Source organism: Pyxicephalus adspersus, chromosome 5 (assembly GCF_032062135.1).
Source record: "Pyxicephalus adspersus chromosome 5, UCB_Pads_2.0, whole genome shotgun sequence".
In the NCBI taxonomy this organism is placed as follows: domain Eukaryota; kingdom Metazoa; phylum Chordata; class Amphibia; order Anura; family Pyxicephalidae; genus Pyxicephalus; species Pyxicephalus adspersus.
Window position 1 is genome coordinate 77430512 of NC_092862.1, and position 27901 is coordinate 77458412.

General features: G+C 35.8%; 1 protein-coding gene across 1 annotated transcript in view; it reads left to right on the forward strand.

The window, feature by feature from the left end:
* Window positions 1-27901, forward strand: part of EPB41L4B (erythrocyte membrane protein band 4.1 like 4B) — a 159830-nt gene that overhangs the window by 121082 nt on the left and 10847 nt on the right. Inside the window, exons 18-22 of the mRNA XM_072411912.1 lie at window positions 952-1080; window positions 9087-9154; window positions 15417-15524; window positions 20552-20678; window positions 21146-21223. Of these exons, the coding sequence (XP_072268013.1) occupies window positions 952-1080; window positions 9087-9154; window positions 15417-15524; window positions 20552-20678; window positions 21146-21223 (510 nt within the window). The remainder of the gene's footprint in view (window positions 1-951; window positions 1081-9086; window positions 9155-15416; window positions 15525-20551; window positions 20679-21145; window positions 21224-27901) is intronic.

Genomic DNA, 27901 nt, shown 5'->3' on the forward strand with positions numbered 1-27901 from the left:
CTAATCATTTTATCTTCCCCAATAATACCACCTTTACTTATGTAGATCAAAAAGGAATAATGAAAGTCCAGAAAATGGACATTTCTCTTTTAAAAAAAGTTTGGTCCCTGAAGGAAAATGGTAAAAAGATGAAAGTGTATTTTTGTTTGTGGTTATGGCATTCTGTTACAAATTAAGAGTTAAAGTTAATAAATAAAATAAACAAACAAGATAAAAAAATGTTTTATTTTTTTACAAAATATCCCAGAAAAGAAAACGTACTGACAAGCCTTGTGAGGTATTCTTTTAATGCATTGGATGGAACCAATGGAACTGTGAAAAGGAAAACTAATGAACAAGTGACAGGTTCATTTGCACTCAGGGTTATTGAAGCACAACTTTAAAATAATGTGAATTGTTGGGTGTATGTGCACCATTTACCTTGTAAAATTACAGCAGCAAAATACACTATGGGAAAAAGGTAGGCTGAAAGAGCCATTGTGACCTAAAGGATCTGGATTTTTCTCTCCTATATTTAGTGTTCTCTTTTCCATGCTTACGCTTAGGCCTTATTTCAGCTGTCTGGTTTTCTACTATTATACTCCTTATTTGGCACATGTATTATTTTAGCACTTTGGCAGCTCATTTGCACATATGTTTAGCATATTATGAGGGTTGTAACAGACAGTACTTTAGAGTTTCAGTCAAAGCATTCTGTATTCACAATAATGTTATGATATCTAAATATTTGTAAGTTCTTTGCACTTTTATGCTTTGCTGTTTATAAATATTGAGGCACTAAAAATTATTTTGAGATAATGTATTCTTTGCTGATTGCTGATGTGATTGTGTTAGTTTTAGGGTTTTTGGTTACAACAGGCAAAGGACACTCTTGGTTGTGCTTGTCAACTCTTGTTGGTTGTGCTTGTTAAAGTAATCTGTACATTTTGTATTTCTTTAAAACCCATACAGGGTGAAGACAAGAAACCACACGAGAAGCCTCTCCTTTCCCCTATATCACCTTCTTCACCTTTACCTGAACACATTAAATGCAACATACTCAAAGCACAGATGGACACTGCCTACAGGGGGGTAGCTCAGGTGTGTGGAGCTCCCAGCTTTTCCTACAAATAACTGATGTGTATAGGGGATACCTGTGTACAGAAAGAATTTAAAAAAATGGAAGAACTAAACAGAAGAACTTTATTTTTACATTGATAGCTATTTGGATCCTAAAATGTAGCAATTAGCAATATTTAGAACCACTGTGTAGTGTATCACTTTTATGCCAGCTCTGGGCAGGTTCCCTAAAACGTATCAAATCATCTCTGGTCCCTCAGTGTTTTTTATGACAGTTCATTGACAACTCCTCCAGCAATCAATCTTTAAGTAATAGGATGTTATTTTTCAAACTTTATTGCATATCTAAATCCAAGAACAAAATTTTTTTTTATTGTAGCTCAAGTCGTTTATTGCTGTGTAAAAGGAAGATTCAAAATGTCCTCTCTGTTCCTGTAGATTTGCCATACCATTATTACTTCTGGCAATATAATTTTTTTTCTGAATATACAGAATAGATTTTTACAATGTCTAAGCCAGCAGGAATAGAAGAGAATATAGGCTTTAAATTGTTGTGAAAACAAACCAGGACTACAGTGAGAAGGTAAATGAAAGCAAGTAACAAAAGGCAGTTTTTCTCCTTCTGAAGAGTATATGATCTAACAATGCAATATGGATGCAACTAGCACCACTTTACTTTTTGCCACCTCCTATATATTTAAAGCGGACCTAAACTGAGAAAACAAAAAACACCAGGAGATAGTACTATTTGATAAAAGAGACATGCAAGTCAAATATCTAACTCCCTAGCTCTCAATGGATTTTTGTTTTTGCTCTAAACCAGCCTAAAGCTTGGCTCTGTGGGGTATGACCAGCCGGCCAGGGATGATGTAACTCGTGCACATAATGCAATTATTAGGTAGTAAGTCCGCCTGGAGCTGGCTGTGAAGATTGTAGCACCCATCCTTGCAGTGATGACAGTATTCTAGATAACAGTAGTTAAATCATGCAATACACATGATATATAACAATGGGATTATATAGCACAGTTTTAAATATAAAAAACAAAAGTTTCAAGGTTGCTCCCGTATAGACCACTGTTGTTCGAGTTGGCAAAAAAGCCAGTTTATTAGAACATTTGTCTGCAACTATAAACAAGTAAACATTAGATTGTCACCCTATTAAGTGGAAGCATCAGACAAAAGTCAATGCTTGTTCCCTTAGGATAAAAAGCTAATTGTGTACATGAACTCCTTTTAGATTTACTAGCAAGGAACAAAAAATATCCTTCCTATTTTGTATTATACAGTTAAAGAATAAAATATTTTAATATTTTTTTGAGAAGTCATAACATTTGTCATATAATTACCCTCTAGTTTCATAGGAATACTTTGTCAAAGGAATTAGTAAATTGGAGGGCTTCATCTTTATCTCGGCTTTAGTCACATAAAGTGACACTGGGATTAAGGTATGAAAATGTGCTCATTATGATTTAGAATAAGCATTGGTTTTATGAGAATACTAAATTAAAAAAAAATAATTTATTACAAACATTAACTGCTAAAAAAAACCTCACTAGTTTTCTTAGATGTGTGTGAAGTTTTTTTCCCACATGTTTTGTTATTTTAACTTTTTACTGAAACATATTTAAAATTACAGTTATATAATGAATATGGACATGAAGTGTAGACTCTCAGCTTTAATTTGTAGATATCCACGTCCAAATTGGATGAGGGGTTTTGGAATTACTCCTCCCAAATATGTACTATCCTCTTTTTAAGGGATCAAAAATTATTGGACAGTTGACTTCAAACCTGTATAACTGTTGTCATTTCATCATCAATTAGGCAGATAAAAGGTCTGGAGTTGATATCAGGCGTGTTGTTTAGACTTGAAGATTGTGCGGGGAACCTACAACATGCAGTAAAAGGAGCTCTCCCATTCAGGTGAAACAGACTATCCTTAAGCTAGGTACACACTTCTAATAATTATCATAAGAAAACAAACGATTAAGACCAATCAATGATTATGCACGATTATTTTGAACAATCGTATTGTGCACAATTCTGTACATGCTGTAACAATATGATCATTCAAACATAATCTACCAATAATGTAGATACGGTCGTTTGAACGATGCAGGAAGTGACATGGAAAGGAGAAAGTGTATTGCAAAAACATCCACGATTACTGAACCACAGTACACACGATAGATAGAGAACGATCGTCACTCAATTAGATCCAACAGGATGATCGTTAATTTCCAGCGACAATCATCATTCGTCAGTGTCGTTGGTCAGTCGTTGTGCACCTTTTTTGTTACGATTCTTGGACGATCGTCCGTTAGTTGTTCGTTTCCAACGACATTTATTGGAAGTGTCTACGCATCTGAAAATAAAACATCAGAAAAAATACAAAAATTAGGTGTAACAAGAGCTATACTTTGGTGCATTCTAAATAAAAAAAGAACTAACTGGTAAACTGCGCAACACAAAAATAAATTAGATCCTGTATGGTGGCAGCATATGGTGAAGATATCAGTTAGGGTAAGTATTCAAATAACCATATAGGAAATGTGTATAGGAAATTGTTACCTTGAAGATGTTCCTTCCATATATGCAGAAATGTCCTGTATTGTGTGGGTTCAGCTGAGCAGGCTGTGTGTGGAGAAGGCGCACCTAAAATACAGCGCTCACTTCTTGGGAGTGTGTGCCCGCCTGGGTGTGCATGTGGCCACACCCCTAGTATGCTATGTCCCCTGAAATGGATGGCCCGATTCTGTCAGTCCTCTCTGTGCATAGCATGTGAACTGCCCAGAAGTGGGGCGGTTCATACAGGGGGAGGGGGTGGCCCGGGCATGTACATTGCCTGGAGCCATCAATCACCGCCAATCTTTTGCTTATGAAGACTTTGTCTAGTTTCAAAAATACCCTGGTCTGAACAGAACCAGGGTATTTATCTATGACTAACATTTTTTCACTATAATTGATGTAAATCATGTTTTATATATAGATGTATAGATATATAAAATATAGATATATAAAATATAGATGAACTCTTTATTTTACCCAAAATATGAGCCTAAAACCTCTTTTTTCCTCTAATACAACATATTTGACTTAAAAATGAACATGTTTTTTTCAACTATAATACATAATTTGTCCAGTTACAATTGTGGTCCTGATATGAGGGGATTGTGTATAAAATGAATCCAGTTCCTAATATTTTTTATAAAATTATTTTGCTCAACCCAATAAATTTAGGCCAAATGTCTGTACTTCATTTGCATTTCATTTGTGTCATTTCAATTCCATTGTGATGTATGAAACCAAAATTTTTAAAAGTGTGTCAGTGTCCAAATATTTAAGGACCTAACTATACATCCAGATAGAAGAATGGGTCAATGGCTGTGTATGTTCTCCCTGTGAATATAAGAGGGATGGTTCTTGTTTTAAAAACCAATTCCCCCTGTCCTTTATTCATTATGTTCCTCTTTTTGCCCTGAAATGGAGATCTTTATAAATAAATGTTCAATTTCAACTATCTACATTTTTATATTGAAATGACCAGCCATCCTTTGGAGTTTTAAATAGTTTGTTTTATTATTTATGTAAAAGAACAGTAACAGTAGTTGTGAAGAAAACTCCAATAGGTTTAAGCATCCTTGATTGGTAGGTTGGTAGGTATGTGTACATTTAATCCATAAGTTTTTTTTGCTTAGTAACAGATATACTGCAGAAAGTTAAAAAGTTTTGCAGCACTTACAAGAACCCTAATGAGGGAGTAAGTAGATTAATGGGCTCTTCCACACAAGTTTCAGAGATGGAGTGGTTTAATAATTAGTGCTTTCATAGCACTTATGGGAATTGAGAATGTAACTCTGCCTTTTTATCGACAAATCCTTATTTGATGTATGGTCATGTTCTGATTTTTTTTCAGTTTTTTTACCTTCTGTTTTTCCTAATTTATGCCTTCCTAACAGCTTTTTTTTCTCTTGGCATAAAAGATTGATGAGACACAGTGTATATCTAAAACATAGGTTGGATGCTTCTTTTTAGTTTAGAATTTCTTCAAATACAGTTTTCCTTTGAATGTTCTATTTTCTGCTTAATGGAATCTACCTCTTCATTATTAGAGATCTGAAAAATAAATAAGGCAATTTGTTTCTCACAAGAAAAAAAAAAGAAGCTTACACTATCATAAGACAAAAAGAAAGCATAGAATCATGCTTTGTAAGTGTAAACTTGAGACAGAAATCGAGAACTACCATTTAATCCAGCTATTTATTCATTTTAAATAAAGGAACTCCATATTTTTTAAAAATATTTCACGGTTTGTATATAGGTAATCTAAAGCAGGGGTCCCCAACCCCGGTCCATGGCTCACTAGTGAGCCTCAGCTGTCTGACAAGTGGGCCGTGGCTCTGGCTGGTGTGCCCAAAAGCAGGGTCAGAAGAAAGACCCCGCGTGTGGGGCACTCAGGCCACAGCCGCGGACCACGTCTTCCGGAGACATCACAGGCTCAGGACAGTGGGCAGGTTGTGTCCCTGGAGCCTGCAATGGGAGTGTGGGTGGGTTCTGGCATCATGACGTCATTCTGGGGGAAGTTTCTTCCCCTATGGAGGTATTTTAGGTGCCAAAAAGACCCTCTTTCTTTTCTCTCTTTTCCTCCTAATTACTCACTGAATGTTTTGAAGCTTGGTCATTGACGGTGGGCAGGTTGTGTCCCTGGAGCCTGCAATGGGAGTGTGGGTGGGTTCTGGCATCATGACTTCATTCTGGGGGAAGTTTCTTCCCCTATGAGTGACATGCGGAGTCTGTGCATTTAGTGGTCCGTGACATGCAAAAGGTTGGGGACCACTGATCTAAAGAATGGATTGTTGCAGTACTCACCAACTCACCTAATTCTACTCAGCTAGAATTTAAACAGCAAAAATGGAAACATTAAGAGCAGTTAAGAGTCTGTAAGATAGATGGGTGGATAAATTGTATGGTTGTTTGAAAAGATGCATTTTAAGGGTACGTAAGTTGGAGTTATTATTAGTTGGAGGTATTTTAGGTGCCAAAAAGACCCTCTTTCTTTTCTCTCTTTTCCTCCTAATTACTCACTGAATGTTTTGAAGCTTGGTCATTGATACAATTTGGTGGAGAATTTGTGTTTTACCTATTATCCAATAATTTAGGGGTATGGTTGAAGGTTTAGGTCATGGCAAATGTGATGCAGAAGACCATTCCAAAGCAGGGGTGAAACCCATGAGGAGGTTATCACAGTGGAAAATAAGAGTTTCATGTGCAGAGTAAAGGTTATGCATAGAATGATATCCGGAAATTTAAGAGGAAATTTATAGGACAAATTTTGAAGCAATTTAAAAATGAGAGCTAGTAGATGGCGAGGGGTTGTGTTAGTGGAGGAAATGGCAGGGAGGGGTAGCAACAGAACAGCAGAAAAAGAGATGAATGTAGGAAGCAGCAGAGTTCAGTATCAATTGGTGAAGTGCCAGTCTGTTGGTAGGCCACAGGGAAGGATTGTGCTGTAGTTCAGATGGCATATGACCATGTACAAGCATTTTAGTTGCAACCTGAAAGAGAAAGTACAGATTTGTAGTATTTGAAATAAAGGTAACAGGAGGAAGTAGATTGTTGGGCTTGAAAGAGATTTAACATAAAAAAAGCCTTCTCCTATCCCAGTCAGCCAGTTGACTGACTAACTTAAAACTTAGGACAGATTCTTTTTTAACCCCTCTCCTATACAGACGAAGACAAAACAAAGCGATAATAGCAAGATTTTATTAGAAGCCAACTACCGCAAAACATGATGATATAAGAAAAACAAAATGGCTGTTCATAAAAATATACAGACAACAGATTAATAATTGTAACAATATGCAGCCCATAAATATGAGTGCTAGAGCCCCACCTACCATACTCTGACTGTATATTACCTCCATGTTACCACAATCAAATAGTGATACTCAGTATGAAGTTGCCCCCCTGCCTACTAATATTCTTCTCTGTGCTTTGCTTTTCACAATTCCTCTACGAACCTCCTGTGTAAAGCAGAACTTTAGGGTTTTTTTTATTGCGTTTTAAATGTTTTTATTAGTACAGTTCATGTTTACCTTACGTAATAAGCTATATAATTAAAATAATAGGTGTTGGTGGTGGTTATAATAGTTATTTGTTCTCAAAGAACTAGGTGCCAACCCTAATTAGTAAACTAACAAATGAAAGGGAGAAAAGAGGGAAAAGCAGGGTTTTCGGCACAAAAACTGTGTTATTATTCAATGTAAAATAGTATTACAAAACAAATGATTAAACAATTTAAAGGATGGCGTCCCCAGGACCTCCCCCTGCCGCACATGCACGTAATTGTCCTTTAAATGGAGTGGCGTTCCCTGGATCTCCCTGCTCCTCTGCACCCAAGAAACCACCAGACAAGGAAGACAGTATACACCCGGTATTCCTATTTACTCCAGATCAAGGGTAATATCAAAAGTTAGATCCTTTAACACACTACTTCTAGCTATCTTCACAAGACTTTTTTTAGGATAGACTTACATTTTATATTTGCTCTTAGATTCCTAATCTGTCCCAATAATATACCTGCTACAGCACTGCTCATGGTGCTGGGGAGATATCACCTTAACATGTTCTTATGATATTCAATAATTTCTATGAACCTCTAGCTTATTGATATATCTTGGAATAGTTGATTGAACATATATATGTTAACATTAGTCTGTCTATATATAGTTCATCATTATATTGACCCACATTGCATCGTATGCATTCAGTAAAATAGTTCATATGGTTTAAATACTAAGATACTGATATATACCTTATCATATGATTAAAAAAAAAACTTTCATTAATGTAGATACAATTACCACAAGTGTCAAACACATGTTGTCAAAGTACTACTACCCCTGAGGAAGCCTGATAGGCCGAAATGCGTCAGGTACAACAATCAACATAAATTTATGGTTATAAACCTGCGTGGCAAGTAAATGTATATGTCTGGCTAGATGCTGCATATCTAGTGCCCCCTAGGGCCAATTTATCACCTGGTGGACCCCAAGAAATCATTGTGGTCCAACCTGAATCTGTTACATCTTATGTTGTATTTTGTGCCCCCTGGGGCCTAAATTGTACTATTTAGACCACAAGAACGTATTGTGGCCTATTCTGAACCTGTTTTGTTCTGTATTACTGTTTTACATTGAATATTTTATTACAGTTTTCGTGCTAACAAGCTTTATAATTGACAGCCACATTATTGTTTGGCAAAAATTTCAAAAACTCCCAGTTCAAATAGTCTTTTGTGTTGTCTCATTATTTTTGGAAACATTTAGCTGATTTGTTTTATAAATAAAATCTTAAATAAATGTGACAGTTTAGTTTCATACAGGTAAGAAAGCCCAAAGGTCAACCATTAGGTGATTGAATGAAAAGATGTTGTGATCTAAAGAATTTCATATTGCAGTGTATGCATTTCTTTAAAATATGATCAATGTATAGTATCTGTTATATTCTAGTTGTCCATATTCATTTTTATGTAAATCAAATACTGTATGTTGTTTAAAAACAATTAATATAATACAATAGATACAAATAGTAATAGAAGTGATACAGTCCCTTTCTGTCATTACATTTTCCAATAGGCATTTGTGGTTGAAAAATAGAAGGTTGCAATAACAGGAGAATTACCTGCCACACTTTCTTTTTTGCTGTCAATCACTATAGCTTCTCTGTCTCCTTTGCTATTAATCACTTAGCCATTCTCATGTTCCCCTTCTGCTGTCAGTCTGTAAGCCACATTCAATTCTATCTTGTCCCATGCTTTTGTGTTGTAATAAGCCAGCCCTATTTTCTCCCTTATGCACAGTTTCTCATATAACCCTGCAGTAAGGGATCGCAGAGTGGCACTGTAAAATTGAATCATTGACATTAGAAAGGATATTGTAGGCGTGCAGGCCACACAGACTACAAATATTCTGCAGCTCAATTTTCTGTTTACCATTGTTTTGATATAACATTATTTTCTTTCAGATTGGCAAGGAAGAGACATGTGTTTCAGACTTCAGTAAGAGTCCAAGCCTCCAGGACACTAATATAAGGTCTGTGTCTGCTTGTTTGTTGTCATCATTTTTAACTGATGTTGGGTTCATACCTGTAATTATATTTCCACAAAGTTACATTCCACCTCTACAATGTTGTTCCTCTATAAGCAAATGTGAGGAAGGGCAGTTACTGATGTCTGGAATCCATCTATATGCCAATCCTTGACTCAGGTATAAACCTAAGGCACAATGTTAATCTGTTATTGCCAATATTGATTCATTGGCTTTGACATCTAAATACGTTTTTGATCGCAGATAGTCTTTCAAATAAAAGCAATATATGATTTATTGCTTTGGAAATGCTTAACAGATAGAGTTGCTGTGTTTCAGGCAATATCCAAAGGTCCTCCAATATACAACTAAGTTTTGGGGGGAAGCTTGAAAAAACTTCAGGCTCCTGCCAGGATTCTTTATTTCCAGAGAAAAGTTTGCCAGCAAATACAAGCTCAAAAAAAAAACCTGACTGGGCAACTAATTACCTCCTCTTGAGGTCCCTTGCTAACTAACACAAAACGAAATATAAAATCTTTTTGTACAAAGCCAACTCAGCAACTTACAGGCACAACATAGGGAGCTTTCTTCCCTCCAGGACTGGAAAATCAGAAGCATACAGCTTACTTAAAATAGAGCAACAAGGGCTCTAGGTATAGACCCAGATAAAAACCAGGTGGCCAAGAACTGCCCCCATCTCTTTCTTGGCAGGCTGCAGGATTTGTTATACCATTTTTTCTTTTCATTTTTTTTAATTATCTGTCTGCTTTTACTTAAGTAGATTTTTAGAATAGTGATTTTACTTGTACCGAAGTAAAGTTTGATCAAAGTAATGGTATCTTTATTTTAGTGGAATATTTTGATACTTCTTTCACCTCTAGACGTCTCTACTAGTACCAAAGGGAGAATAGAGAAAGCTAGGACTCGGTATTTCCAGCGTGTGCTTCCCTGAGGGTTGGTCTGAATATAGGTTAATGGACCCAAGTACCCAGGATACTTTTCTTATAGCATTTTAGGGGCCAAAAGTTATTGTTTTATACTCATGGATATTTTTTTTAATTGAAAGTTGTACAGAGAAAGAGAGGCACAATTAATGACTGCATAAGTATGGTTTTATGTGCAATGAGTAAAAAATAGGTAACCAAGACAAAATAAGTAGTGCTAAGGATACTTATTGCAGATGTATAAGACATAATAGAGAATGTATAAGAACGTATAAGAGATAATAAGAGAATGTGGTAATAGTGGAAATTTTCCTAACAATGAGTGTGTCATATAGCAAGGACTTTAGTAGAGGGGAACAAACCTAGAAAGGGGAATTATGTATTGGTAGATGGGTTAGATATAGGGGGGAAAACAGGAGAAAAAAGAGTATAGGAAAGACTTTTACGATAGATGTCAAAAAAGAGAGTGGGGAGAATTGATGAGGGGTAAGTAAGAATGGGGGTGGGCTGGCTCTGAAGGGATAGATCTCCAAGATGGTGGGGGAAAAGGGGTACAATCCTCAGACAAAAGTCACATGTCAAAGCTGGGTAGTTGTAAATACTTTTGTATTTGTTGTAGAAATTATTTAGGATTTCTACCAGCTTTTCATCAGCCATTTGATGCAAGGGTATTAGTATTTTGGCAGGATTACTAGAAAACTCAAAGATAGTATTTCCATATTTGGCAAATGTATCTTTTGTAGCTTTAAAGAATGTAAAAGACTAGGGACTGTTCTGCCTGGAAAAGAGTGGCAATAGGTAAACTGAAAAGTGTTTTGGTTTTTTTTTCTATAATTAGTGTAGAGAAGGGTATAAATAAAGTTAAAGGTTCTAATCCACTTTAAATCTTTAGGAATTCGCTTACCATTTGTGTAGAAAAAAAAATAAACATAATAGTTTGCTGCATAGCTATCCTAACATCCTGCAAATCTGGCCAGGCTCTTTAGATTAGTCCTAAAAGAGCACTACTCACACTGCTCTAATGCAAATCCCCACCTTCTCAAACTTTGTACTTTTTGTAACCCAGGAGATTCCTTGGTCATGTGTAAAGGTTAAATCCTATAGGAATTGGTATGATCTTTCATGAGCTTCTCAATCAGACTTACCCTACAAAAAAAAGAAAAGATGTCAGGAAATATACTTTCTGTTTTTGGCTCTTATCATGGGGCATATAGTAGTTTCAGTACTGGGAGGGTCATTTCTAACTTATTGGTCTAGATATTCTAAATGGTTACCTTAAGTAAAATCATTTTTGTTCCCCCTGAATGTCCAGTCACAAGAAAGAGTGTTTTTTTTTACATTAGGATATTTAAGATGCATACAGGTTACTTAATTTCACTTGTGTAATTCTGGGATGGTTTTGGATCAGTTTTCTGCACTGAAGTGTCTAGCAAATGAAACCCACAATGTAAAGCAGTGCTAGGTTTCTACTGAACTTATTTGGTTTACCTGGTAGATTTCCTTGTTGATATTTAAAAACAAAATTTTTAGAAAGTATACTATATACAATGAGCCTGATTTATTAAAGCTGTCTAAGGCTGGAGAAAATACACTTTCATCAGTGAAGCTGGGTGATCCATCCAGCAAACTTGGAATTAATCTGGTCCAGGATTCAAAACATTTGCTAGAAAATAGCAAATGACTTCCATTCAATTCAAGGTTTTGCCACATTACCCAACTTTTTTTTTTCAGTGCAAAGTTAAAAAAAAAAAAAAGCGGCTCAGTGATCTCACAATACAAAAATCCATAGCAAGCAATTAGTTTTCAGGAGGATGATGTAGAAAGAATAATGAAGTAAATTATTTTAGTTGTTATTACTTCTTTTTGCTTGCTTCATAAGTAGCTGAGGATGTGTCCTGCATTTTATAAAATATAAAGAGGCGAAGTGGAAAAACATGCTTTAGCAGAAAACATTCAACAGATGTGCATTCAAGGTTACTTTTGCTGCATAGAAAAAAAATCGATTTTATTTACACATGAAATATCTAATCCAGTACCAAAGTAACCTTGAGAAACAATACACTGTGAGATTCATATTTAGGAGATTTCAGTTCACAAAGCCTTGGACATATTTATGACTAGGGATGAGAGAATGCCTCTAACATTCTCGTGAAAATTTCCTCGAACTTCCGATGAGTGTGCAAAATTTTGGCGAACCGATTTCGCGGACCCATGGGAAGATCGAGGAAATCATTACCGGAGGAGTACAGCAGCTGCATTCATGAGGCAGGAAGAGTACCGCGGCTGCATTAATGAATGCAGCTGTGGGAATCGTCCTGTGCGCGATCCCTGGGCACTAGAGGTTAAATGAGGGCAAGCCCTCATTTAAACTCTAGTGCCCAAGGAGGCAGGAGGAGTACTTGGACTGCATTCATGAATGTAGCCATGGGAATCCTCCTGTGCACGAGGATTCCAACTGCCGTATTTATGAATGCAGCCACAGCACTCCTCCTGTCAGTGTGAGTCCCGCGGCTGTGCTCGTCAATGAATGCAGCCGCGGTACTCCTCCTGTCAGTGTGAGTCCCGCGGCTGTGCTCGTCAATGAATGCAGCCGCGGTACTCCTCCTGTCAGTGTGAGTCCCGCGGCTGTGCTCATCAATGAATGCAGCTGTGGGAATTATCACAGGATGATTCCCACGGATGCATTAATTCATGATAACACAGCTGCAGGACTCCTGTGTTCTTGGATAGAGAATCTCTATCCAAGAACACATACTACAGGGCTGCAAGAGCAATCAGGGGAGCGGAGCCGTCAGCTAATACCATCCTCTGTGACAAGCTGCTCCATGTGCTGGATCTTGTCCAGTTGTAATAGCCAAACTTTCATAGTTGGGGCTGTATACGCTTGTTCATTTAAATTTTAAAGCAAGCCAAAAAAATACTTATAAAAGCCCATAGTGCTTTTATGGGCATTTGTGTGACATAAGTGTTTCTAGGCGTGAAAATCAGGCATTTAAAATGTATATAAACACCTGTGAACTTTTCCATTTCTTTTCAATGGGAGCATTTGTCAACACTTGTAAATGCTTGTATACACCCCATTGATTTAAATGGAGGAGTTTATAAGTATATAAATATAAATATATATATATATATATATATATATATATATATATATATATGCAGTTGTAGGCATTTGAATAAGAAAGTGTTTACAAGCAACAAAATTGTGATGCCCACAAATGCCCTGGTGTGGAATGGCTCATGGAAATGCAAAAACACAGGTTAAAACATTGGGGAACACAGTTCATGTAGAGTTAGACATATCTTTCATCCCTGAAATATGAGAAAAAAGGACACTAAGACTATCTCCTCATACTATTTCTGGAGCCAACTGCACAGTAGCCAGCAGAAGTACTTAATACATTGATGAACTACTTCAGCACACAACAGTAAAACCAAAAAGGTAAGGCCTAGTTGCATCTAACAGACATTCCAAGGCACTAAGTACACTTTGGCATTAGGTAGGGTGTATACAGTCACAAAGGATAGATAACTGAAGCCTATAGACGCATAACCCCTGGCACGTAAATCAACCCTGTTTGGATAGTATCACCTCTTTTATGTAGAACATTTTCTTCTATCACCTAACCTGGCCTAATAAATTGTAGTTGTGTAATAGGGAGTTAAAGCTGTCATAGTGGAGTAAATCTATACTATTCTAAATCTATTCTAAATCTATTTTTTTTAGTCTAATGAGGATAAAGCAGTGTAAATTTTGACCTTAAATTTTGAAAAAAAAAAAAAATATATATATATATATATATATATATATATATATATATATACACACACACACAATACAAACAAGCACATAAAATATAGCAGGCATTTTATTGTTGACACGCACTTTTAATATTCCAACAGTATCCATTATTTTGTGTTTAAGGTCACAGAACAGAACAGAACTATACCCCTGCACAGTGCATTTACATCTACAAAGATCTTTTTCTGCGTCATAGACTCAAACTGACTTTGTTAGGATTTAGGAAATGAGGCAGAAACTTATTCAAATGATTGGAAGTAATTTTTACAAGCAGACTTCTATCACCATCAATTAGTGGTAGTTTAGAGCTTTAGCAGCCAGTCAGACTCCACATTTCACATCAATCACTGTAATAATTATTCACAGCCAGTGTGTCATATTTTGACAAAGCAGTCATCCGGAAGTGTATTTTTTTTTTTTGCAAGGTCAGCATCATGTCTAAATTTTAAAATACTTAGCACTTTCTTGATGTGTAAATGATACCATCTTCTATCTTCAGTTAAGGTTATTTAAAACAACAAATTCGATCTCATCTGTTCAAAGGACATTGTTTCAGAGCTTTTGTGGTTTGTTCAGATACACTTTTACAAACCTTAGCCCTGCTGCCATGTTTTTTTTTTTTAGAGATAGGAGGCTTTTACCAGGTAACCCTTCTAAACTAGCCATACTTGTCTTTTTCTCTACTCAGTCTTTTTCTAATTGAACTGTGAAAAATGTAAAGGTTTATGATGTAGCCCTTTTAGCATCACCTGGCTGTTACTTACTCTCTTATTTCCTAAGGAAGTGGTAAGGTTGTACATAATTTTTCACACATTGCTCCTGCTTTCTGACTTAGTCTTTGTTAAATAATAAATGACACCGTGTAATATGTAACGCATTGTTTGTTTTGTTTATCTAAGGTTGTAATAACCTAATTATAGGACATGCTAAATACCAGATTTTTTTTTTTCTCATAACTGAAACCTTGAATTGAATGGGGTGTACTTTCTTTTTCACATGACTATAGCAACCAGTCATAATTTTCTTTATACATGTTGTTAGGAGGGTTTCCTATTGATAGGTTTGAGCCATGTCAAATAAATAAACCATTCCTGTACCCTAGTTAGTGCTGACGAAACATTGTGGCTCTTGCATACCTGGAAGGGGGAGCTTTAGCAGGTAAGTCTTACATAACGGACCTGATTTACAAAAAGATCTTCAAAACTGAAGAACATTGACTATTATGGGAAAACATTAGTATTCCATCAAAACCCAGCTTTAACAGCAACCTGTGAAGGAAAATATTAGCTATTTTTTAATGACTGGTTGCTTGATGTTTGTTGCATAATTTTGTTGGCTGTCATTGTAAACCCATAACTGGACGCTAAATAGATTTTACTGAATATGCTAACCATATGTTAACTTTACTATAAAGCCTAAGTGCAGTTGATATAACAAAGGGTTGTTATCCTACTGTATACTTACTTGTATATACTGCACTTTTTTATATATTAGTAAATAAATGTACTCTATCACACAGGAGTCCTGCATCTACCCGTGCTGAAAGCATACACTCTACAGGTTCATCGTCAAGCAAGCAGGAAACCAGACCACCAAGGTTAAAAAAGTTGACAAGACAATATAGTTTGTAAGTGTTACAATTTTGTGCATTTATGCTTGATAAACTATATCCTTATTTTGGTAGAAAATAATTAATATTTAACCAATGTTTGATACATCCTTTGTTCAGTATTATTAAGTATTGACAGAAATCACCAGTATATGTGTAATTGATATAATCAGGTGCATTTTCAATTAGCTACAGTATACTTACATAAGCAACTTGTTAAATTTATTGAACGGGCAATATGACTGTATCCATATCTTTTGAGTTTAGCAAAATAGAAATTATCCTGTGTAGATGCATTGGCCCTGATTCATCAATAAAATCCGCGCTCGCTGGAAGCGCGAAAGTACGCACGACCAGCGAGCACGGTTTCCCGCGGTCCGGAGTCGAGTGCGCTCGTACACTCGCCTCCTCACTGCCAGCCGGATTCCGGGCTTGATAATAATGAGCAATAGGGGGCGCGAAATGTAAAAAATTCTCACCAAGCATTTGTGATCTAATTAAAATATCATTGTCGTTTGTCTTGATAGAAATGAAATAATTGAAAACGCGAAAGTACGCACGGCCATCGATCGCGGATTAAAGAATGATTTTTTAGGGGAACAGTGACTTTTAATGCAAGCTCGCCAGTGTAAAGCTGCCGGAGATGCGCGGCTCCGGCCGCGAGCTTTTTCAGTTGCTGAATTGCGCGACGGCGTACGATTTCGGATCGCGAATACGAATGCGCGAACGATCATCCGATTCTGCTTGATGAATTAGGGCCATTGTCTTGGATTTGCTATTGATGTAGCATGTGCACGTTCTAAAAACCGTCTATAAATGGCATCATTGTATGTCTTTGTCCAGTGTAGCAGTGTTCCATATGTACTTTGGCTTTTTTTTTGTAACAGACACAGGTATATTTCTGGCCTATCCTGTATATAATGTGTATTTAGATAAATTTTTGTATGAAATATGTATTTCTAGCAGTATCAGGTATAAATGATGAATACTAAAACCATAATGGGTATTCTGCACACAAAATGTTGAATTAACCTTAGTCAATAAGTCAACAGAACCAAAGTAGATACAGACTAGGAATTAAGATACCATTATTGCCATCCTATCATCAGGATCTTTTATTTCAAATGCACTGTCATGAGGGTTTAGTTTTAAGGTGATAATAGGGAGTGTAAAAAATTGAAAAGGTAAAGTGTTCCTATTCAGTTTGTCAAACCATTTTATGGGGTCAGATGCATTTTACTTACTGAAATACCAAAATATTCAGGGAGACAAAGTTATAATCTTCCTGATTTAATTTTAAAAACTATTAAAACTCCTAAAATAACTTTTTATCAGCTGAGCTGGCACTGTTATATTTTAAATTTTAGTAAAAAAAAAATATAATATTTACAACATGATCAAATATATGTATGATTTAAAGAAATCATTTACAATATAAGATAACTTTAAAAAATGTAATTGTAGAGGAGTTGTACTCTTATTACATTTCTTTTACATTTCAAATTGGTATTGCAAAATTAAGGGGAGTATGCAGAGTAAATATTACCATAAAATGGCCCAAATGTCAAGTCAGATAAACTAAAGTAAGGAACTTTAGTAAACTAAAGTAAGTATAGAGTCTACCATAAATAACATAAATGAAATACAAACATGCAATTAGAAACTGTAAAGAAGTAATTAAGGATAAAACAAAAAGAAATGAATAATGCTAAGAGAAAGGGGGTAACAATTTTCCCACTTTATCCTAAGATTCAATATGTGACAAAGGTTTAGTCAAAACATTAGGATGTAAGTTGTTTATATAAAACAGAATATTCAAACATAAGCCATACCGTCCAGGACTGGAGAAATGTATTAACATTATCTGCAGAAATTGCACGAGCTTCCTCCATAAAGTATATCTCATGTGTCTTAGACAACCGCGTGCCTATAAATGGGGCAGCAGTGAAAAACAAACACTTAGCTGCCTTCAAAAGATGAAGAATTAGCGAAGCCTTATATTAGCCCTATGACAGTATATCAATGGTATGCTTATGCCGTAGTGGCCATCGGAAAAACCCAGAATTTTCGGGGCAATACAGAGCACCTCTCTCCAATAAAGCTGAATGTGTTGGCCAAATCCCAATATATATGGAGCATGGTACCGGTGTGTAACTTGCACCTCCAACATGTAGTCATTTTGTCAGAGCTCCACCTATGAACTTTCTCTATGGTGGTGTATCATTGAGTTAAAACTGTGTATGATGTTTCCTGAAGTCTGGTACAGTCAGATCACATCTTTAATAAGGAATTATATATATAATGGGGAATTTGAAAGTAAGTCCACCATGGCAATGGCGTACCCTCCTGCAAGCTCCCTTCTAGCTAGTTTCCCCTCTTGTATGAAGACCAACACTCTCATAAGGGATCCTGCCCGCCAATAGATTAAAAAATCGATAGTAATCCACTGCATATATTATAAATTCCATGTCTTGAGTTGTTTTGCTTCTACTGTGCCAAAACCAAATCCATGGCAATGCTGAAAGATACCAACATTGTATTATATTGTACAACCATTCAAAAAATATTTATAGGGCTGCATGCAGTATATAGCTAATTTGTTTCACCCTTTTTCTGCAACAACATTCATCAATGTAACCATCCATTTTTATCACTAATCTATTATTGCAAATCCAAAGATGTAAACTATTCAATCAGAATTACTTTGGCATGCATTTTGGCATGTTATTATCCTACAAAGGAATATAAATACCAAGGAAAACCTATTGTGTAATATAGTATGATAATGCTTTTTTACAGTATATAGATCAGTTGCAGGGCTTGTTATCCCAGTACATGAACTCACATAGATATTGAACAAAAGACTATTGTTAATGTATTTATTGAATTAGCATGAAGCACAGTAGCTCTTATGAAAAAAATATGGTAATCTGAACCATTTTTAAACAAAAGACCTTTCAGAGTACCTTGCATAAAGAATTGCAACGATTAATAAAGCTGAAAAAGGCTTCAAAAGTGTTTCTAAAAGTTTATATATCCATAGTAAGAGGAACTGCCTGTTATTAAAATAAATACATTATGGCTGCTATGAAAAGTCATCCTGCAAAGATCACAACAAAATATTAGTGTGCAATTCCTAAAGCTACTTGTTTCATAAAAGGTTAAAGCAAAAAATCAATGGAAAGCAATAATACCCATAAACTGAATATACCGCCTAACTACACTTATTTGAAGAGATACTCTTACTAAAAGATCCTAGATATTTGGCACACTTCTGGAAGTATAAGACACTACATGATACAGCAGCCATGTCAGGGCTGGAGGATGGAACCATAGCATGGTTCAGCATGGTAGACCAGAATCAGACACATTTAGAAGTGTCAAAATGTTTCTCTTTATTGCAGCAGAGTTTAATGCTGCTGGTAGTGTGGGTGGTAAGTATTAATTGCTTGCTTTGTAGGAATTGGTGACTAGAGAATCATAGTTTGGGGCTGCCTCATTTCCTTAAGACTTTATTACTGCTATTGCTATTTTGAACATAACAATAGTTGTTGATACAGGTGGTTATTATAAGCAGTTTGTATGCATTTACCTACTGCCTGAAAACCTTTATAGCAGTATTTGTCCAAAGATTTAAATATCTCGCACAAGAAGTGGTGGGGTATAAAGGCGTAATATGTCAAGATAGACTATAAAGGTAAATAGGTATTTGGCAAAAAAAGGGACATCTCTGGAAAATGGTCAACCTTTTAGATCACCAGCTACAAGAAACATGGTTTTAAAGGTTACTAGGAAGTTCTACCAGTTACTCAACACATCAGTGCGCATACTTTTTTCAGTGTGCACAGTAAAAAAAGAAGTCAATTATGGCCCAATATTTATGTGGGACTTTACATTACAGGCTGCTCTGTACACAACCATAGACAAAAATCATAGGCAGTCTGGGATTGCCAAACATATTCAGCTTTATTGGAGAGAGGTGCTCTGTATTGCCCAGAAGATTCTGGGTTTTTATGATGGCCACTACTCCAGAAGCATGTCATTGGGCTAATAAAATGATATTTTATGAATGCAGCAAATGATACCCATAGCCCCACCTACTTCTCACTAAAAATGTCAGATAAGACTTAGCATATTATTATCATTTTAAAAGTCATGTTTAATGTTTTAAAACAAACGTTTACATCAAAACAATGTATGGCAATGCTGCCATAATTTTCTTGTTAAGACACCTATTGTTATAGGGTGATGGGGTGGTAACTCTAGTTGTACTTTTGCTTGTCATGCTGTCAGAAGGGCTTTCAACTACAAGTAGCAATTTTAACAAATGTTACACAGATAAAGTTCACAAATCCATCCTGAGAAATGCCATACAACCATTGCCAAAGTGCAGAAGCAGTTGACAGGGGCCACAGTAAAAACATTAGCACTGAGATGTGGTCAAGGATGAGATGTGACACAGGATGGGAAAAGTAAAACATAAAAAAAAACTTACAGAGCTTTAATAAACCAAGCCCAATGTATTTATTCCACTGGTGAACCCTTAAAAAAGTATGACATACACACAGGTTATCTATTCATTGCATGTATACTCAGCCAGTAATAAAGTAGAACTAAACCCACACTGATGGGGGTGATCTTTTGCCATAATTTGCAAGTATGCTGAGCTGCTGATTATGGTACATGCTTACCTATTTGTAAGCTCTTCCAGTGATGACAGATCCTTGATCTTTTAACCTCTGCATCCCCTGATGTTGCCATCTTTGCTGCCATGCTTTCTGAGTCACCCTGGGTCCACCCCGGCATCTAGGTCTATTTCCAGAACCACTGGGAATAGAGCCAGGGTCTACACTGCATGACACATGTGCTGTACAGTGTAATAAAAAAAAAACACCAGGAGACAGGGAAAACTTTTTTTCCTCTTGGTTACTTTTGTTTTTTGGATCTTTAGTTCTGCTTCAAATATAAGCTAAACAGGAAGGTATACAAAGAGTAAAAGATTATTGGGGTTATTTTGGTAAAAATTTTTCTTTTTGTTTCCTAAGTAATCATAGTGATGAGGATGATCTTCCTCCAGCGCTTGCAGCAGTAGCTGCTGAATCTGCTGCTGAACAGAGAGCTGCCCTTCTCCTGGCTTCCAATGGAAACTCTCAAGCTTCCTCTTTTGAAAAGGTAATAATCACAATAAGGCATTTTAGAGTTATAAGGCTTAAAACATTTTAAGTCCACCTTTGAAAGTGTTTTCTTTATTGACTGATTTATTTGTTTCAAGGCACTACTATCCCAGCCAAGCCTTTCTCAACAGTTAAATAAAAGGCGTATTGCACTAGCAAACACAAAAGGTTTTGGTGGAGAACAAAGCACCCTGTAAATATCTTTACTTCCCTGTGCTGCTTTGGACACAAAGTAGATGACACCTGTGGGTGCTTGCATAAAAATTCTGATACTAATCCTGGTTTAAATGTTTACTAGAATATTATCCTGAAACTTTTCATTGTTTAGGTAATATATAAAAAATTGTAACATGTACTTTATTCCGCATACATGCTTACTTGTGGACCAGTTATAAGTATAAAGTATATCATATCAATGACTGCAGTTGTGGTACACACTACATTGTATGCAATTTGTTTTTACAGAGTCCATGTAAAGCAAACAGCTCATTCACGTTAGAGCCGGGTGACCTAATGATGGATTTTACAGAAGCCACACCAATGGTAAGTCATGAAAACTTATTTTAGTGTTGTGGAAAACCAAATTCACTTTATATCAATACTTTATGGTCTTTTTACAAAAGTTTCAGCAATGTTTGTGGCCCTTACTGATGTGCAAACATGTCAAAGCTATTTGAAAGTAGCAGTTACCATTTTGCAGTTAGGGCCAAAGAAAAACAACAGGTGCAGCGTAAATTACCAAATACATTGCATACAGAACTGTGTGCTGTTATCAAAAAAATGCACAGCACAGAATATAGAATGACTGGATAAACAGAGCTTTCAAAAAGAGACAGTATGGAGCAGGCAATATAGAGTAAGACATACTGAATGTGGCTGTGTGAAACAAGGAATGTGCAGCATACAGAATGAAGCAGTATGAAATAGGTAATGCTCTATAAGCAGGTAATGAGTATGACGTATACAAGGCACGTGGCTTAGGGAATCTACAGCATAGTATATAAAATGAGGTGGTGTGAGTGAATGTAAAGAATAAAGAACAGAATGAGGCTGTGTTAAATAAGGAATGTACAGAACAGCATACAGGATAAGATGGTTTTAAATTGAAAAAATAAAGCTCATTGTAAAGAATGTGGTAATTTGGAATGTACAGCATGGCAAACAGAGTTTTTGATCTGATTCAGATAATTTTCAAGTAGCAGGTAATAAAGACAGTTTGTCTATTATGAAGTCAGTACACCTAAAACACCTAGTTTGGAAGTAGTTTGGAAATGTACCAACAAAAGTACTCAAAAAGTGAATTGACAGCAACGCCGACAACTGGCACTTGCTGAAAGGGTGGATGCATGGAAGAATATTTTGTATTGGGATTGTGTATGCGGGTTCCTGTGTGCTGCTCTAGTCAACCCTGCTGCCACAGCCTATGTCTGCTATGTAGATATTCGGCTCTGGTTTCTTAGCAGCCATTCACACAGCACCAGCTCTGTCTTTTAGAAATTTCATCCTATATTTTTTTATTAGAAAACCACAGCTACATTATCATACCTTTCCCTTTGGTGCCAATTGGCAAATGGAATCAATGTAACATACACAGTTCTTACTCACTCACCTTACTGCCTTTTCAGGCATATTAAGCACCTCCTTTAAAAGTAACTGCAAGCAGATGGAAGGGCGGGGTGTAAAGGAAAGTGAAATATAAACAACTGTATAGACCAGTATTGCTCAACCAGGGTTTCATGGAACCATAGGAATTCTTCAGGGGTTGCTAAGGGTTCCTTAAGCCATGAGCAGTTTGGACCTTCTCAGTTTAAATGACTCCAATGATCATTTGGATCATTTCATCTGTAATGGTGGCATTCTTCCCATTGACGTTCACGCTAATGCATTGTGAGCTATGGATATAGTGATTGAAGCAGGGGTTTCCTATGTCCTTCATGGTTTTTAAGGGTTCCCTTATCTTAAAAAGGTTGAAAAAAGACTGGTGATGACTGTTGGCATCATATGCCAATATGCTGCATTTGGAGATTAAACTATTAACTGGAGCCTGCATTCTCTGAATAGTTGTAAGATAAAGGCTGTGGTTTAAAGTATCAATGCAGATTAAAGCACAGTTCAGATAAATATAACAATTCTTTTTTGCAAATGGCCTCTAAAGTGTCTCTTTCCAAAGTTGTTTCATTTCTTGATTAAATCAGTACTGTTTTGCATTCTACCTGAAAGGTTAACATGGATACATTAAATAAATGTATGGATTTCTAAATCCTGTGTATGTAACAAAGGCTGCTTCTTGCTTGTATGCAATTTTAATTGAAACTACTCCTAAATCTGTAACCTAGTCTGTTTAGTCATTCCATGTGCTAAAATAAAATATGTGCAAATTGCTTTTGTAATAATGCTTTTCATTTTAATACAAAGCTTTCAGACTTATTCTAAATAGGTTACCTTAGTAACACAGTGCAGTACTTTTGGAAAGAAATAATATGCATCGATATCTCCATTAAAGGGATCTAGATTTGCCTTTGTTCCTTCTGTAGGGAAGTATTTTAGGGACTGTGAAATATTTTAGGAACAATTTATACTAAATATGCATGACCATGCACCAAATATGGTAATTTTGCTATTACATAACAAACCTGAACTCACAACTTCATAAAATGTCTGTAAATCAATATAAAAAAATGCAGTTTTGTGTGCATACATCCCCTAAACACACATGCCCAATTTGCAGCAATCCAGTGCTTTGTGTGTGGCCCACTGGGCTTCTGCTTTTTTTACAGAGCTCTTCATAGTAAATCTGTGTAAAGATAATGCTTTATTATTGTGTTTACAGAAGTGGAGTGACATCATATTTGAAGACATGGCACTTCTGTGTCATTCGGAGACTACGACAGAGCTGATACAGCTTTGTTCTACCTCTCTCAGCAGCAATAGATTACAGCTATAGTGGGATTGTGAAAGAGCTGGATCAAGAAATCACTGACAGAATCCATGCCAAAATTCGCTAAAGAAATGTTCAAATTTAACAAAATAATTACATTGATTTAAAAATAACCAGGTCAAAAAAAAAAAAAAAAAAAGATGCTCTGGGTGATATTTTACTGTGGGAGCATCAAACACTTGCGTAATTAAATGCAATGAGATTTAGAATTTTAAAGCAAACGTGAAAGTGTTGCCATTCTTATTAATTCCTAAAAAATAAAACTTAAAGAGGAAGTTAAAAGAAAAATGCCCAAAACCAAAAAAATGCACTTACCTATAATCCTGCAGAGTGCAGCATGTCTTCCATTGGGTCCCATGCCATCCCAGTATCTGTCTCCGAGCCAGCACGCCAGGCGCCGCCATCTTCACCTCTTTTTCTGGGTTTTAATTTCTACATCACCTGTCCCAGGCACAAGATCGGGTGACGTAGGTTGGGAAAAAAACTTGCCTATCTCACTGCGCATGCGTGATATCAGCAGTTTTTTTCCCTTTTCACTAAAGGCATGTGGGCATGCGCAGAAGGAGCACCCAAGAGCCTCCCAAGATGCGTGATGTAGGTATCACAGGAGGCTTTGTGCTCCAAATTAGGGGGCGGTGCTGCACCCTTTTTTTTAAAAAATAAAAAGGGTGTTGCACTTTAAAAAATACAAACAGAATTTTTACCTTACATAAAAGGGTTATCTACCCTTTTATGTAAAGTGAATTTTCTGAGCTTAGGTACGCTTTAAGTCTATGCAATGTTAAGGTTTTATAGAAACAAAGAATATTTTTCCAGCAGGGCACAGATGTCATCCTAAGGAAAGTAAAGCAGCTAGGTTGGAAACTGAAATTTATCTTGGCACGGTGAAACCATCATGAGCTGTCAGTCATAAACATGGGGGCCCACTCTCGGCTACATCTTTGTTTTTTTATACAGTTTGATTTAGTCTCGTTTGGAATATTTTCTAAGCACTGACCAGTGTACTACAATCAAAACTGTAATATTTTAGTTTTGCAATTTGCTTTCTTTATAAGCTAAGCAAATGGTTACATTGCAATTACCAAGTGGAAATACCAATGTAGCACCTGTCATTATTAGATTATATATGATCAGTTTTTGCAACGCTGTGTCGACTATAGTTTTATAATAAAAATATTTGTACTGTTGGTACATTTAAGGCTTGTATTCCGTAATTCAAAGCTGAACTGCAGTATGTATCACATATTCTTTGTACAGTCAATTTGTAAATAAGGACATGCATGCCAAAAATCATGAAATGATCTAGCCAGAAGTATACAAGATTGTGAAAGATTACATATTGTCAGACATGCATTAACTATGCAACAATGGACCTTGGTCCATATCAGATTTGTTGGTACAGCATGAACCACTCATTCAACATTTAGCATTGTTTGCTGAAAGCAAGGTTCTAGTCTTGTGTCCCAATGAAGGTGAAAAGCTGTGTTCTGATTATGAGATATATCCTATAGAGGTTGCAGATTTCATTCATACCAGCAGTTGTGTAGGCTTCATGGATGGGGTAATGTGCAGGAAAGGCCTTTTTTTTTTCATTTCCTTCCCCATGATAATTGTTCAGTTCACAGTACCTCACCTCACTCCAGCAAATTAGACTCTTAATGTCTAACTGTCTAACATGCACTTACATGTAAAGAATAACTTAAAATTAATCTGTCATTATTGACATATGGATGCTGCTAATGCTGAATTGTTTTAGAAGACATATACTCTTAAGTAGTCCTTATCAATTCACTAATCATTAAGTCCTGATCTGGAATATGAACTATGTGCATTTCAGGTGAATTGTTTTAAGATCTGTGACTTGTCAAGTATTTAAGTATATTATATGTATGAGGATGGCAGCCCAATAGTATGCAAGATTTTCTTAAAAATTGAAAAATTCATCCTGACAGCTCCGAGAGCATGTATGGCCACTCCTCTTTAGTTATCATACCTATGTAAATAATATTGGAAGTTGGCACATATTCAACATAGCTCCTGCTAACACCCAGTGATATTAAAGCAAGGACAAACATGATCAAGAAATGATTCAAATATTTGGTTTAGAAGAATGTGTTTAATTGCAATACCCAGTTTCAAAAACAGTCAAAGACAGACAAAGTAGTTACTTATTTATATTTATAACTGCAAATTACTCTGTCATCAGAAGCTAGCATAAAACTTTCCATTTAAAATGATGTTCTTTAATTCATACATTGTACTTTTACAATCTTCATCTTTGAGGACTACTTGTACTCTATGGGGAGGCGCCAATGCTTGTAACGATATTTCTTAATTTGTGTGTAAATGAGTTCTGTGTATTGGGGTTTGTGATTATCTGAATATAGAACAGTAAAACATAGGTGCTATGTAATTGTTCCTTATAATACTACAAGATATTTAAAACATCTCAACTAATTGTTGAAGCCATTTGTTGTTCCATTTCTCCTTTAATTAATTTTTTACAGCAAAAGAAATAAATCAAAATGCTCTTAATTGGAAATATTAATACAACATAATTACTGTATTGAAAATATGGATCAGAAGACTTGCTTTTGATTGGGAAAATAAGTAGGGAAAAGGATATGAATATAGTTTAAAAGACTGTTGAAATGTCACAGATGATTGTAAAAATAATATATTGCTTATTAATTATCTGTATCTAGGGTAGATGTAAATACTACTTTGAATAGCTTATTTATACTAGTAGTGCTATGACAGATAAAGGGCAATAACACACCCTTTGGACAATTGCTTTTATAGTGTGTCTAATGACAAATCCAGTCATAGGCTTATCAAAATATTACCTGCTATGGGTTTCTAAATAATTGCACATGAGCATTGTTTGTTGCACTTTATTTTATTTTAATAAAACTACATTATCATTAGCATTTCTAAATGTTAGGATATAATACAAAAATAAAGTTAAAAAAAAGTAAATTTTGTGGGTTTCCACAAAAAGTTAAATTTATTGCCCCCCTTACTTGCCCTTTTTTTTTCTAAATTTGATTGATTGTCAGATGGCAACCTAAAGAAATAGCAAACCTAATTTTTTTTTTTTATAAAAATTGCAAACAGACAGTTTCTTTATTGTAGAAGGTACATGCTATGTCACCTCTGCAAAAACAAACATACCTGTCTGTTCATATTCTTTAAACTGTACTCTGAGCTGCACAATCGGGCACAAATCTAAATGTGGATCCTCTGTGTTGCACATATGCAGCTCATTATTGTAGCCTGAATACCCAGCAAATCCCAGGTTCTCCTGTGAGTACTGGTATTGAATGAAGTTATTTCATCCTGGCCCAGCCAATCAAGAGGGCCAAAGATCAGGGTGAGGAAGAAAAGAAGAAAGGAGATGGTGGTACCTGTGGTGAACTGGGACAGGAAAGTTTAATTCTACTTTAAGGGTTGGAGAAGATGCAGTGAATATGGACCTTAAACCCTTCTGAGATGTCTAGAAAGAAGAACTGACATCAGAAACTCAGTAGGAGTCTTTGAAACAATCACTAGTCCTGTCACTACTATGAACTACCTTTACCTTTGAAGAATTAAACATTCAGTATTGTAAGGTTTGCTGGGTTTCTTGGCTTACTTACCTAGAAGTAGGTTTTTAAACCAAGGCGCTGAGATCTAATCTAACCAACTGATGTTGAAAAAGACTGGCAAGCTACTGATAATTTTCTCAACTATAAGTTATGGTTTTAATTACTCCTTGTACTGCCACCAATCGTTTTCACTGGCAATACATATCCACTGGACTAGTACCTAATGGCTGACAAGTCTCCTTCTATCTGTCCTGGATTTGGATATATTGTGTGTTAAATTTAAATACTGTATCATCACAGTTCACACTGACATTTTGACATGTTATGTCAAGATTTAGCTTTGTGCCCCTGAACATGTGGTTATGGTATAGCTTTCATTATTTTAAAACATTGTTAAATATTTTTGAATTTTCAAATAATTGAACTAAAGGATGTTCTTTTTAAATATTTGAATAGAGGTTTAATTTATAAAATTAGCAGCCATGATTTGAAGAGATGTAATTAAAAAGGAACTAGGGAAGTTGTAGCCAGTTGATAATAGAGTAAGCTTGACTCGTTGTTGCATGTTATGAATTTTCCACATCAAATATTTCAGTACAAAGGGAAGGATGATATCCATAAAGATTAGCCATTTGACAGAAAGCTTTACATTTTTAAATCACATTGGACTCAATTCAAAAATCAAACACATTAAAA